Consider the following 16,165-nt stretch of genomic DNA (forward strand, 5'->3'; position numbering starts at 1 on the left):
TTGAAAAAGGAAGTTCATTCTGAAAGCTAGCAAAGCTCTGTTCCTTTTGTTTGCATACCTATTGGCAAAGCAGTGCTTCTGTGTTTCAGTGAGTTGTCTTCTTTATTTATAAATAATTCGTGATTCCCAACCAGGCCTTACCATACATTATTATAGATGAACATTTGTGTTACTTGACATGCAGATTCCATAATATGTGGAAGAGTTCCATCTTGTAAATTAAACAGCATTTTATTATTGAGTAATACTTAATTGTGTAAATACAACATGCAAAAAAGGTATTGGTTCACATTTCTGCTTGCTACTGTGTTCTACCTGGTAATGAATTTTCTGAATGTTTTTCTGTTTACAGTATGAGGAAAATAATTTCCATTTTAAATTCATCTGATAAAGTAATGTGACATATCACAGACAAAAGAAACTATTCTACTCTAAGTTAGAGAATTTTTGTTATTATATTGCTAAATCTTTTTATTATTGGAGTATATAGATTAATTTGTTTGGAACATTTGGATACTTAACAAATAGCTGTATATAATAACTTTAGGCCATATTTTTATTGTACAAAACAGCATTCTCACATTGCTGACTGCCTAGCTCATAGAGTATATAAGGATAATACTGATAATATGAGATATCTATGTTACTTATTATCTCTATAAGGTCCTCAAAATATTAATTTAAAAGTGTTGGCATTACAAGATCTTAATTAAACTGAAATTTTAATTATGGCAACAGGGTTTTGATTTGTGACCCTTAGGAGATATTTTTAGTGATGAAGTATGTACCTCAATGTCTTCTTGGGTCAACATTTCCCTGAAGTAACAAACAAAAAAATAAATTTTAGTCCAGATCATATAGGTATTACAAGAAAGCACAACTAAGATAAAGTAAAATATACACCAAATCATTTTGTAATAGTGAGTTACATGAAATGTAGCTTCAGTAATGTGTATTATTACAATGCTGATTGTAGCATTGTGGAGACATTCTGATTCACAGCTGCTCAAACCACATCTCACAGAAATCATCAGAGCCTCGCATAAAGTGCTCATAGCAGCATCCCAGGTGTATTCAATAGTACTAAAGTCAGTTTGTATGAAAAATAATATAATATAGTATAGTTTATTTTTTCTCCAGTGATCATATATATTACAATGACATTCGACATGTCATGTTGCAGTTTTATAGAGAATAAACAAATTTCTTAGAAATTTATTAATGATACATGAAAACATTTTTATGACAATAGTATTTACAGATAATCAACTGTAGTACACAGTTTCAAAACACCACAGAAAGAGAATTGATGATCAGATCGATGTCAAATTTTAACAGAATTGGTCCAATGTCTGCTAAGGGTCTGGAGAAATTGGTCACAATTTTCAAAGAGACAGGTTCTTTTGAAGTGTAATGAAAACTGTCACTGAACTAGTGACAGTTACTTGACATGCAGATTCCATAATATGTGGAAGAGTTCCATCTTGTAAATTAAACAGCATTTTATTATTGAGTAATATTGAGAAAAAAATTACAAAATTCAAAATGACAGTTCCTTTTGAAGTGCAATGTGGCATAGGGAGGAAAGCAGTTGATTTAACATCTCTCAAAGATGTGGCCACTGTATTGCAGGAGGGGTCAAGTGGTGGTGTAAAAATGTGCAGTGCATGGGTAATTGACTGAATGTTGGACATGCCTGTGAGCATGGTACATAAAATGCTATGAAACATCCTGCATTGCTATCCATACAAAATCACCCATATTCAGGAGTTGCTTCCTGCTGAGCTGCCATCAAGACAAACATTTGTTCTGAAATTTCTTGCTTGCACGGAAGTGGACAATGAGTGGCCACAGAACATTCTATGGACAGAGTCCATTTCCATCCATCATGTAAATACACAGAATTGCAGATTATGGGCAATGGAAAATCTGCATGCACATCAATGGGTACTACTTCATTATGCATAGGTGACTATGTGGTGTGGGTTGACAGCATTGTTTATAATAGGGCCATATTTTTTGAAGAGATAAGACCTGTGGGTCCTTTTATCTGCACCATCACTGATAAATGCCATGAGAATCTTTTACACACTAAACAACATTTCAACCCTTCATGTTGAGTCCCATAGTGCCTAGAGCCATTTGAACCAACCCTTCAACAGCATGAGTAGAATAATTTTTATGCAATATGGCACTCTTCTGCACATTGCACAGCCAGTGAAGCAGCTGTGTCAGAGGCTTTTCAGAAATGCTAGAATTATCAGCCCTCACTTCCCTACAAACTGGTCATGTAGACCAGCTGGTCTTAATTCATGTGACATCAGTCTGTGGTGGTTATGTAAAATATATTGTGTTCAATGCTCCAATTATGAATGTAGCTGAATTGAAGACACATAATGCACAACACATTCTGAATACCTGAGACACTCCGATCTGTTGGGGAATATGTGGTTTCTTGATCTCAGCTTGTGACAGAAAGTGGTGGCTAGCTTATTGTACATGTACTGCTCCAGTCTCATGACTATCAGAAACAGAAGTCAGTATGCTTTTTGTGCAGTTTCTGGCCTCAGAACATTTAAATCTAGTTTTTCCCATCTGATGTGGGATGATGTTGCCATGGTGGATGGGCTTACCTAACAGTGCCACAACTGTTGACTGTCAAACTTGTGCAATCACACACATTGAATAGTATGGAGGCTGTAATGTGCAACACAAACCATTGCTCCAGTGCTGCAATTCATCTGTCACTTGTAGTTGACCCCATTTGCCTTTAGGTAAAATTTTCATTAAATATTTTTTGTTCCATGAATTTTTCCTCTGCATCAATAATATACTGTTCAAATTCTGAGCAGTGGTTCTCTTTCTAAAGTGCTTTGAAACTGACACTTTAATTATAGGCACCCTGTACATACCAGAAGCCTGCATTAATTTACATGACATAATTTACACACATAAGAAAAGCCTGCAAAATTATGCGTTTCCGTGTCATGGTTGAAAATACAACTAAATTTATACAAACTGAAAACTAGTTTTTATAGAATGTATGTTAGCCATACTGCAGAAAATATTTGGAAATTTTATACATAGTCAAAACTCCAGATTGAGAATTTCCACTCTGCAGTGGAGTGTGTGATATGAAACTTCCTGGCAGATTAAAACTGTGTGCCAGACCGAGACTTGAACTCGGGACCTTTGCCTTTTGCGGGCACTTGCCCGCTAGAGGCAGAGGTCCTGAGTTTGAGTTTTGGTCCGGCACACAGTTTTAATCTGCCAGGAAGTTTCATAGTCAAAACTCATTTAAATTATATTTGCCCTAAATACACTTATCCTATATTTTCTCTTCAGTATTTTCAGCTCTGCACATTGTTTTTCTTTTTTCAGGAAATTTGTTTCCACATGAAAAATGAAGTGTTGTACTTCATTTTCAAATTTACATTTACATTTGTCTTATGGCTTTGTCTGTAATTACTGCTGCACCTTATAACAACATCCAGAAATGAGATCTTTCTTCTGTTTTCTTTTGAAGGTGCTCAGTTCCTTCATGCTAAGTGGCAGTCTGATATGAAATAAGCATCCTGATTTTGTAGTGTTCCTATCTGACATTTTCAGTTTTTTACTGCAGATATGGTAATTGCATCTAGTTCTTGTGCTGTGCTCACGAAACTCTTTGTTTGAAGATGCTTTATAATTCACCCTTAAAAGGAGTATTTTATAATCAATGTACAAACTTGGTCAGTTAATATTTTAAATTCTTTGAATTTGTTTTTACAGGATTCACATAGTGTTAGTTTTTCCATTCATTTGACAGCTTTCTTTTGAAGTTCTCAAATTGTCTGGATGTGTTCATCTATTGCTCCTCCCCATACTGGTGTATGGTAAAAGATGCGAGGGAAGATAAGCCCACAGTACATTTTTAGCATGGTTTCTGTGTCCATCATAAAGCACATTTGTTTCAATAAGAATATATTTGTACTTATTTTTGAGCAGGTATTATCACAATGGTTTTCCCATGTCAGATTTTGCATGTTCTTATGGGCTCTCTTTTCCAAATCCTTCATGGAGTCACTGCAAACTAGTAAAGTTGTGTCACTCAAGACATTGATTTGATTTATTGATTCATCCTATAAATCTTTCTAGATTGTGGGATACAAAAAAAATACACACACACACGGATATATGAATACAGTAATTATTTCAGCAGATACATGAATTTTAGTTTTATCCACAAAGTTTCTTGCAGTGTCAGCACTGTCTTGTTTCAAGTCTTTTGTGTCTTAAATGATCTAGAAATTCTTCTACTGAATAGAAGCAATGATCCAATAAGAATGCCCTTAGGGTTTTACATAATCACTTTTACATTTCCTTCAGTGAGCATGTCATTCATATACAAGGTAAAGAGCAGAGGTTCTAGTACTGAACCCTTAGCTTCTCCATATTTTACCCACAGAAAATCAAAGCATGCATTTTTCTCTGTATTTTCAGATTTATGTTTTATTGCAACACACTTTTGCCTGTTTTCAACAAATGTTGTTATGATTTCTGCAGCTTTTCCTCTTATGGGGAGTTCTGAAAAATGTCAACATTTTGATAGAGTATTTATCAATCAAACCATTATGACATTGATTAGGGGTGTGGTGTTGGATATTTCAGCACATGCCAGAAATAACTGTCACTCATTGATTCACACACATTTCTCTGATTACTAAGCAAATAGACTGGGATCATCTTAATAGAATTTTGCTGTTGTCTCTGTCGCTGATTGGAATTAAATTCTCATCTAATATCTTAATTTGTTAGATCTTTTTGTGGTTCCTATATTTAGTCCTCACTATATTATGGTTTTAGTATCTACATTCCATGATTTTATTTCTTGAGAACATAAAATATTCAGATCAGTTTTTTGGTTTGTTTGTAAATGCAAGTTTTTATACATTCAAAGAATTATTCATGGCATTCCAATGCAAACTTCATTTTGATGAAGGGGAGAAAGTGTTAAAGTAAAATGAACTGTCTTGGATAATTTCAAATGTAAGAGAAATGCAGTCTGGAGGTGACATAAAAACAGAGCAAGGACAAAAATTGATATAATTACCTGGTGAGCACTACTATAGCATCTGTTATGTTGAGTCCTGTTTTTGAGCTTGTTTCAAAGAATGGTACACCATGGTCTCTTGCAATTTTTTGCCCATGTTCAGGATCCACACAAGTCTTTCCTTGAGCCAGTTTATCACCACGTAGATCTATTTTATTGCCACACAATATTACTGGGATGTGATGTTCAGTAAGTTCCTACAAATTTCGAATAATTAATTTGCTAGTAATACACTCTTTTTTAGTTTGCATTTTAGATTATAATGTTTACTTTTCTTCAGTTATTTATAAAGTAGATGCTTCCTCAGTAAAGTTATACATGTCATTGATATCGGGAACAGTGCTTTGCATATGTCTAATGGACTGGGTGCATAGCACACTTTACAAATAGTGAACCATTTGGTAGCTTTCAACGAAAGTAAGTAAAGTGATAGCATTGAGTTTCTCTCTTTCTCTCTTATTGGTAACAACAATACTAACACTAAACAATATCATATACCAACACAATGAAGACAAACTTGTTCATAATTCATCAAGTAAAGTGCTGGAGTAGTATAATTATCAAGAGCCATTTACTGTGACACAAAACAACTATTTCAGTTTGGTAAGATATTTATATAATATAAGTGCAAATTTTTTTTAAGAACTTGTGTATAGTATGTAAGTTCTGTGATACAAATAACTTAGAAAGAATCCTTAAAAATTCTTCATGGCTACAATATAATTTTGGGTAAAACAAAGATTAATTCATGCAAATTTGTTTCCAGTTACAGTATAAAACATATGTACTTCTGAAACTTCTTGCCCAATTAAAACTGTGTGCCAAACCTAGACTCAAATCTGCAACCTTGCCTTTCTGTGCTCCTATTGGCTAAGCTATCCAGATAGAGTTCATAACCAATGACATCACTTCAAAGATAAACTCTTGCTTATGAAAACACAGAGATCAACAGAAAATTGTGCAGCTGATACCACACCAGTCTGTGATGAAAAAAAAGAGCCAGCCAATTTTTTTTACCAATATGTCCACTTTAATTGCACTAAATCATTGGTCAGTGAAACCATCATCCTCTGTGACAGTTTCTTCATTGTCACATGACATTTTACCACAAGGTAGTGTTTAACCTAGCTGTTGTTAAGCGAACATAGTCTTGATCTTCAGTTTGTTGTCACTGACTGCTGAAAGACTGATAGTAAGCAAGTGATTATGCTTCTGACATATTCAGCTAAGAACCCACCAGGCAAATAAAGTAAACAGTGAAATAGCAACACAATTTAGTGTCCTGAAAAGCAGATTTGAAAACAAATGTGGAATATATGATTTAATATGATTTTCTTGGGATTTAATATCAGTAATGCACAGCATCTCCCCATTAACCAGTGACCTTGCTGCGGTAGGGTGGCTCGCATGCCCCATTGATACAGATAGCAGTATCTTACGTCCACCATAATGCAGAGGTATCTGTGGAGAGGCAGGACAAACGTGTGGGTCCTGAAGAGGGGCAGCAGCCTTTCCAGGAGTTTCAGAGGCAGGCAAAAGCCTGTATTCAGGATGAATTTTTCACCCTACAACAGAGTGTGCACTGATATGAAAATTCCTGACACGTTAAAACTGTGTGCCAGATGGACTGAAAACTGCAACCTTTACCTTTTGCGGGCAAGTGGTCAACTGACTGAGCTATTTGAGTATGACTCACAACCTGTCCATACAGTCTTACTTGCACTGATACCTCATATCTTACCTTCCAAACTTCACAGAAGTTACACTGAAAAACTTTGGGGACTAGCACTCCGGGAGGAAAGGATGTTTTGGAGACATGACTTACCCACAGCTTGTGGGGTCATTTCCAGAGTGAATTTTCCGCATTCCAGTGGAGTGTGTGCTGATATGAAATTTCCTGGTAGATTAAAACAGTGTGCTGGACCGGGACTCTAACCCAAGACCTCTGTCTTTCACAGAAAAGAGCTCTACCGACTGAGCTGAGCATGACTCACAACCCATCCTCACAGGCTTACTTCCATCAGTACTTCATCTCCTACTTTCTAAACATCACACAAGTTTTCATGCAAAACTTGTGGGACTAGCACTCAGTCTGAGTGATTGACTGATCTGCCCTCTTAACATCAGCCAATGTGGCTATGCTGTTCTTGTTCTGCAAATGGCAGGAAACAAGGGGAAACTACAGCCATGGACATGTAGGGCATGCAGCTCTTCTGTAAGATTAAATGATGTTGGTATCCTCTTGTGTAAAATATTCTGGAAGAAAATAGTTCCCCATTTGGATCCATGGTTGGACTACTCAGGAGGATGTGGCCATCAGGAAAAATAAAACTGTCATTCTAAAAGATGGAGCATGGAATGTAAGAGCCCTTAATTAGGCAGATAGGTCAGAAAATTTGAAAAGGTAAATGGACAGGTTGAAGTTAGATATAGTGGGAATTAGTGAAGTGCAGTGGCAGGAGCAACAATGCTTCTGTTCAAGTGAATAGAGGGATACAAATACAAAATCAAATAGGGGTAATGCATGTGTAGGTCTAATAATGACTAATGAATGCCTCCAAACACCATAACATCTGGTCCACCAAAATGATTATGTTCAACAATGCTGGACATACCTTCACGTGGCAAGAGGTGGGTCATGTAATGCGCCCAGAAACACTGTTGAACATGATTGCTTTGGCAGTCCAGTTGTTTTGGAGTGGAGTGGCATAATGTTGTATGGGTGTACTTCCCTCCAAATCTTTGAACATGGTACATTCACTTGTCAATGTTATTGTGACACTGCACTCCTGTCCATGTGCATCTTTTCAGAGGTGCATTTGGCCTTGACTTGGTTTTATTGATAAGAATGTGTGCCAGCATCAAAGTGGAGTAGCTCTTTGAATAAGAGCATATTCAATGGATGGACTGACCTGCCCATTCACTGACTTAAAACCCATTGAGAACATGTGGGATGCATTGGGGAAATGTACTGCAGCACATCAACATCTGCCAATGACCATCCAAAAGTTGTCAATCATGTTGGTAGAGGAATGGACCCCCCTACCACAACAGCTCCTTAACAACTTTGTGGCCATCATTGGAACACATTGCAGAGCATGCATTGTCATCCATGGTGAACAGACACCCCCTGTTAAGAATCATGTCCTGTCTTTTGTAATGTCCAGGGGACCATCATGAATCATGGGGACTTCAGTGAAATTATTGTCTTTTTTAAATAAAATGTCATTTCTGTTCATCTCATTGTCTATTTCTTTCAATTATCTTCTGCACTCTACCGTAGAAATTTTTTCTATGTATGGTCCAAGTTTCATTGAAGTATTCTTCTTAATTTGATTTCAGTAACTGATTATTGGTGTGTAGTATAGTAATAATGTATCACACAGACTATTAAATACAGTGTTGCCAATTTTTTTCTATTGCAACAATTTTAAATTCAAATAGAATATTTGTTCCCAGGTATGTGTACCTCAGAACAATTTTTCACATTTGAAAAAAATCTTACTTTTCTGGAGTAATTTTTGTAATTTTGGAACAAGACTGTAGCACACATAAAGAGAATGCTATCATTTCAAAATGAAAAAAAGAAAATGTATTAAACTTCTATTACCGAGCTGCCTAAAGGCAAAGGTCTGAAAAATGTTCCAAGATACCACCCTCTCTCCTATTTTAGTATTATTCTTCAGAGGATATTGTAGACATCAGAAATTTGCACTCACAATAAAATTAAATTTGTTTCCATATCCTATGCTATTTTCTATGTCCCATAAATTTCAGTATGAACTATGGATTCCTTCATGGTGTCTATCTCTCACAAATCTGTTTATCGCTCAAAATATAAAACTTCCATAAATAATAACAAATGGTGACTAATTATTATTTATTGTTCAGCATAATTAATTCACACTACTTGGTAAACTATGTGAATGAGCATGTTCCAAGTATTGCAGAGAAGTTACAACAAAAATTTCCACAAACAAATATAACACCTACAAATAATTATGCTCTAAGTACAATGATGTTGCTACCAACCACAGATCGTGAAGTCAGTAAAATTGTACGAAAACTAAAAAATAAAGAGTCAGTAGTCTTATATGAAGTACCAATATGAGTATTGAAACAGTGGGTAGAGAGTACACAAGCTTCCTTAACAAAATAATAAATCAGTCCTTCACATCAGGGAAGTTTCCAGAGTTGTACCTCTGCTAAAGAAATGCAATGCAGCTGACATAGAAAATTACTGGCCCATTTCCTTGCTGTCATCATTCTCAAAAATAATAGAATCAGTTGTGAAAGACAGAATAATGAATTACTTGAATAAATACAATCTTTTAAGTGTATCACAGTTTGATTTCTGAAGTGGTTGGATTGCAGAACCAGCCATAGCAGAATTCACAGAAGTGGTACTTGATGCTCTTGACAAAGATGACTGTGTTGTAGACATATTTTTAGATCTTTCTATCACTTTTGGTGCTGTTGGCCATAAGGTTCTACGAAATAAGCTAGAAGCATTAGTAATAATGGTGTAGGTAATGTCTGGGTAAGATCACACATAGCAGAAAGGTTACAAAGAGTAGAGATAATACATACCTCAAGTAAGTCTAAACTTTTAGTAAAACCCTTATCAGAACCACAATATGTTAGTATAAGAGTTCCTCAGGGTAGCATTTTATTACCAAAACAGTTCCTGATATACTGCAATGACCTTCCCGACAGTGTTAGTCATGGGGAAAAAAATTCTCCTTTTTGATGACACCAGCATTGTAGTCACCAAGGAAACAAGAGAACTCTTTGCAAGGAAAGCAAATGAAACCATCAAGGGAATTTACAATTGGTCAAAAAGCAGTAAAGTGACATTGAACATAAAGAAAAGAAATGTCATGAATTTCAGTCTGAAGAGGGATAATGACACTTTTAAATTAAATGTAGATGGCACCTATATGGACTGTGTAACAAATGCAGAATTTCTTTGAATGAATACTGATTCTCATTTGAAGTGGTGTGAACACACAAAGATATTTACAAACAGAACTGCCATCAGCATGTTATGCCCTTAGAGTCCTGTTATGAGAGTGTAACAACCATTGTCTTTCAGTTACATACTGTTCAATCTTCATTCAGTTCTTAGCTATGACATTCCCTTCTGGGGAACAAATGGACAAAATATGAGCACAGATTTCAAGCTGCAGAAAAGGGCCATAAGAATAATAACCAAAAATAGAAGTCAAGCTAATTGTAAAGACCTGTTTAAAATACTAAGGATTTTTAATACATTGAGCAAGTGCATTTTCCAATCATCTGTACACATTAAAACTAAGATTGACAAGTACTGCACAAACTGCTCTGTCCACGACTGTGGAATTAGATATAGACCAAACTTAGATTTACCAAGAAAGAATAAATATAGTACACAAAACAGCATTTTCTACCAAGGAAGAATACTATACAATAAAGAAATTATTTTAAAAAAGTTATTTAGAAAGGCAGTTAAAAAGTACCTGTTAAGAAAGACATCCTGTACACTGAAAGATTACTTAGATAACACAGTGTAGGGGTTTGGTGAAAAATGTAACACAAATAAATAATAATAATGGTAATAAAACATCTATCATTCCACATAACACTTGCAAACTATATTTTTTCCTTCATTTTTATTATTTTATGGAAAAAATTACTACCAAAAATGAGCAATGTATAGTACCAACAAGTTATGCACTTTCTGATCTCAACATCTCACTCATTATAGAGGGTTGCAGACTTAGTTTTTCAGCCTAGGAAATGTGAGGTGGTTGTACACAAAATGGTCCTGACATCAGCTGATAGTGTGTGCAGTGACCGGGAGTGAGAAATGAATGAACATTGCACCATTAGGCATTTACATTATTAAATAACTTGTTGTAAAACAGTATTGAACACTAAGGATAAACCAAATGAGGTGGTAGCACTGTTTTAAACAGAATGGCCTTGCATTCAGGAGGGTGGAGGCTACAGTCTTCATCCAGCCATTCTGATTTAGGTTTTCTGTCATTTCCCTGTCATTTTGCCTATTTCAGGCAAATGGGTCCTGTTATAACGCCATGGCTGACTACCTGTCCCATCCTTGCGATACTAGTGCTGTAAGAATGTAAATGTCTGTAGATGTGAATGACCGTATTTTTGTTGTTATTAAAATACAATACCAAGACTTGTCCAATATCTTTGTAAATGTGATCTACAGATCAGTAAAACTACCACCACCACCACCACCACCACCACCACAACAACAACAACTACTACATGTGTTCAGATAGAAAACAGTAGCCCTTGATACATATCCTGACAAAAAAAATTGAAGTGCCCAGAAAAGGAGGAGGAAACAGAATGAAACTTCACAGTTTAAGAGTGTATGGCTTGTTATTTCAGTGATTACAAAATCAAGTCAAATTGACAAAGAACTTTTGTAGTCTGAGTCCACTTATTTGTATGACATTGCACCCTCTCTAGTCTGGATACATGAAACAATTCGTTTGGGAAGGCTGTCATAAAGCTATTGTATTCTCTCCTGATGGCTGTTGTAATTGGTCCTTGATTTCCTGGACACTCGCAATGGCACAGAATTGATGTCCAGGTTGGTCCCTGACATGTTCTATCAGGAACAAAACTGGGGATTTTGTTGGCCATGGAAGTACCTTAACATCATGCAGAGTTCATGGAGAAATGTGCCATGTGTGGGTGAGCATTGTCCTGTTGAAAAATGGCACCACAATTGCATGAGAGGTAACACATGAGGATGCAGGATGTCTCTGACATACTGTTTTGCTATCAGAGTTCCCTCAGTCATTATGAGCCATGACATGAAGTCACACCTGATATGACCCCAGACCACAATATCAGGACTAACGTCACTGTGCTTCTCCAGAATATTGGAAGAGTGGGACCTCTCTCTAGATCACAACCATCAGGGCCAGTTTGAGAATATTTTTCCACACAAGCAACTTATCATTTGGCACCCTTCTCCTTCCTCCTGCCACCTTCTTCCTCATAAACTTTCACTCCTGTCAGTTTTCACTACTAATTGTGAAATGCACTGTATTCAACATCATTCATGAGCAGTCTTTGCAGCCTGGTCATGGCTCCACATCAAATACAGCTGTTTTTGATGTGTTAGTGACAGCAAATAATTGAGGACGTAGGTTGCAAGTGCTACTCTGAGATGAAGAGGTTAGCACAGGAAAGGAATTCGTGGCGGGCCGCATCAAACCAAAGAAAAAAATAGTGGCAGAATTTGCATGGGATGGTAATTCCCTAGTCTGACTCTTGTTAGTCTCCAATCAATGGTGCAGGATGACACAAAATGTTGCAGGGAGTCCATTACTTGTTCTGGGATGTCATACGTAAATATGAGTTGCATATGATGTGACTGGCACACAATAGTGCAGAATTGACAATATCTTTGTCAAACACATACAATGTGCCACACACTGCTCACATTGATGCAGAAGACAATGGATTTAAACAGGCTGCCAGTGCACCACCTTGGACCTTGCTCTCTCCAGTTTCACCATCTTCCAATGGGTGATACTGAGGGCATGACCAGAGGACACAGCCTTTGCTTCAACTAACAGCGTGCAAATGTAACTGCCCGTGTGCCTCTTTAATTTGCTGGATGCTGAGATTTGCCCCAGACCCTGGAAAACTTGCAGTGAGATAACAACTACAAACTAGTGTGACATTATTGACATTCAGTGATAGAAACTGTTAGCCAGTGATCCACATTATTGTGCAGACAATTCGGAGATTGATTGTATGAAAGACAGTGTGAAACAGAGAAGCAAGAGACATTAATTTACTTATATTTTCAATTGTTTTGTTCATAATGTTAATAAATATGTTCATGTTTTAGCCATTTAATAAATATTTGGAATGCTCTTAATTGCTCAGGCCACTTCTTCTCAACTGTGTGCACAACATATATTTCTGGAGATGAGGATGGGATTAGAGTGGATCCATGGAATTTGAAAAAAATCACTGGCAACTCCAAAGGACATCTAATTGCCCAAAAATTGTCCTCTTGCACCAACAGTCAATGAAACAATTGAACTTTCTGGCATTATATTTAGTTTATATTGGAATATTTTTAATTTTTGCATGAAATGGTAACCATGGGAGAGCCATCACTCACTGCACTTAGTTATCAGAGCCAATAAATACAAATGTTACGATCAAGCATTGCCAGACTACCAGCAAGCCCAGAAGTCAGCGATGACTGGAGTACAGAATTCTTTTGGCCAGGTACTGCCTCCTCCATTCCATTCCTTTGATGCAAAACAATAGCACTAGATGGAATACAAATGGCAGATGGTGCAGCATTTTGTAGCCAACAAAATCTCAGGTGACTCACAATGTTTTTTCTTTTTTTCATGAGTAAAAGTGTATGTTTTCTGTTTGTGCCAAAAATTATTTCCCCAGTCAGAGCCTCAAACCCTCCCCTATCAGAAAGTCATTAGGAAGATTGACCAATTTTTTGATGTATAGATTCATGTTGCTGCTGCTTACTTCAAATATTTTTGTATGTGCCATCAAATTAATTACACATACAAGGAATGGACCACTGAACCCAAAGGCATGATGAGGAATTGTAAATTTAACTGCAATTCTGGAGCTTCATTTCAAGATGAAATGGTTCATGTTGTAATTATTCAGAACATGGCTGACAATAATATATGGACAGAGATTTTAAAGTATTGCAATCCTGGTCTCATGAAAATGGTCAAATCTCAAGAAGTGCAAGAGCCTGTGGAAATAGCCTATATCACACCTGTTGTTGCAATGAAACAGATTGATGAATTTGAAGACAAGAAGCTTCTGATGCATTGGATTCTGAGTCAGTTCCCATTGGGAGGGGATACAGAGTGTCTCTCTTTGCATTTTGTCCCATAAGGCTATAAATAATTTCATACTGTTAGTTGGAAAGAAGTAGTGGCTATCACTGCAGCTTCTGTGCTGTCCAATCAGGCATATCTTTCATTGTATTAAAAAGGGCTGTCAGCAGCTTTTGATCAGCCATGAGAAAAATTTTGGCCATAGATAGTTTTAAATGGGCACAGACCCACATGGATCATATTGAAAACAGCCAGAAGCCATGGCGAACACAATACATATGGCACCCAGTTAGTTTCCTGCAAGTTCTTGTGCTCCAAAGTCTTGTGCTGTGTAACAAACGACCATGACCATTGCTTCTTCAATAAAGCAGAATGCCACAACCATAAATTGGGACACATACAACAAATGTGCCAGCAAAGAAATCACAAAGTCAACTCTGTTCCACACACAAATCTAAAACTGTGAAATTGGAAATAAATATGATCTCACATTCTGATTCCACACCTGCTCCTCATGGTAATACTCACAGGAACCATACACAAGTGTATGACTCACAAAGCTACAGGCTCACAAACATCATCTCTCATCAAACAGGCAGTCAGAGATGCTCAGTCTCTCACAAATCTGGCACACGTAGGCTTCTGAAAGTCAGACCTTAGTATCACATTCAGAGGAACAACTGTAAACTGTTCCTCTCTTTATAGATTTTCAATCAAAATGTACTGTTTCAGTTAGACATTGATGCTTCTGTCACACAGTCACATTAATTAATCAGACTACATATAATCAATTGGAGCACCCTAAGCTACAGAAATCATGTCTGCAGCTCATGGTCTACAAGGTTGAAAGTATCTCTGTTCTTGGGATGGGCACTTTGCAAGCAAAATCTAAAAATATTACAACATTATTGCCACTCATGGTAGTCAGATCATCCCTAGTCCGAGTATTTTTGGCATGGGTGCATTTAATTTGTTTGGATTATATACTGAAGACAATGTGCATGCTATCAATACTCAAGTTTCCCATGCAAACATTCAACAAACATGTGAAAAATATGGACATATTTTGATGGCAGATTGAAAGAGATAAAGAATTGCATTTGTTCATTAGGAGTATGCAGTAAAAGTACCATATTCTTAAGAGACAGGCTGTTGCAATGAGCATGGTATTTTTGTACTACTGCATCTGAAACTGCTTCAGATGCCAACTTCACAACAAAGTTCTCTATGAAAGACACAGTTTTTCATCATGTATATAACAAGCCTCACAACTTGAAATCTGGCATCGACATCCAGACAATGTGCTGAGCTCATTATATCATTAGGGCAAATCAGGCACCCATTGAGGGCACTGAAAACCACCTTTGTTTTTGTGATTATTGTGATCCTGCCATAGATTTTAATTTTTCAGAAATGCTACCTACAACCCAAACTGCTGCCCCCAAGCAGCCCTTGCAAGTGTCTGACATTTGGGCACATGGGTCGGCAGATGACTCTGCAGTGGAGGTCGACCCCTGCCACCCACACAGCTGCTGCATCATCTGTAGCTATTCAGGATGATGTTAGTCACAGACATCAAGCCTGCACCAACCTCACAGTCTCTAGCTTCCTCACCAGCACCAATGCTTCACCCACTTGTGCCACTGGATGGATGTCCCACTTGTGGTTTTTTGGCAGGTGTTTATGGTGGTTCGCAACATGATTGTCAGGACAAGAGTTGGTTGATGCCATCTGCCATCATCCTTCATCCAACTCCACCAGCTGCACCATGGCACAACCCTTCCTCATGTTGGCATCCACAGCCACATTATGTGACAATTGTAATGTGCAATAAGCTGTTTGGTCCATATATATTCACAAATTTCCAATATTATCCTTTTTTTATCTTATTTGAAATGTTTTAAAGTCTGAGTGTATAGTAGTACATGTCATGCTAAAACAATTAACCCCTGTGATTAAAAAAACAAATTTCATAAAAATTACTGTACTACAAAAAGATATATATAGATAGATATATTATTTGATATATATTATCACAATTGTTGTACTGTTGAGTGAATTTCATTTTTTGAAAATTATTTTCAATTTATGTTCTATGTTCTGATCTTAGTATGAATATGTCTTAAGTGATGTACTTTGGAACTGTTAACTGGGTGCAGTCAGCTTGCATGTGTGTAGGGGGAGTGAAGGAAGGAGAGATGTAAAGTTTTCT

The 16,165-nt window shown here is 36.8% G+C and overlaps 1 protein-coding gene across 1 annotated transcript in view; it reads right to left on the reverse strand.

Moving 5' to 3' along the window:
* Positions 1 to 595: 595 nt before the first annotated feature.
* Positions 596 to 16,165, reverse strand: part of LOC126184412 (ras and EF-hand domain-containing protein-like) — a 195,427-nt gene continuing 179,857 nt past the window's right edge. Inside the window, exons 12-13 of the mRNA XM_049926796.1 lie at positions 5,093 to 5,289; positions 596 to 816 (exon numbers count right to left, since the gene is read on the reverse strand). Coding sequence (XP_049782753.1) covers positions 723 to 816; positions 5,093 to 5,289 — 291 coding nt within the window. The 3' untranslated portion in view covers positions 596 to 722. The remainder of the gene's footprint in view (positions 817 to 5,092; positions 5,290 to 16,165) is intronic.

Source organism: Schistocerca cancellata, chromosome 4 (assembly GCF_023864275.1).
Source record: "Schistocerca cancellata isolate TAMUIC-IGC-003103 chromosome 4, iqSchCanc2.1, whole genome shotgun sequence".
Classification (NCBI taxonomy): Eukaryota; Metazoa; Arthropoda; class Insecta; order Orthoptera; family Acrididae; genus Schistocerca; species Schistocerca cancellata.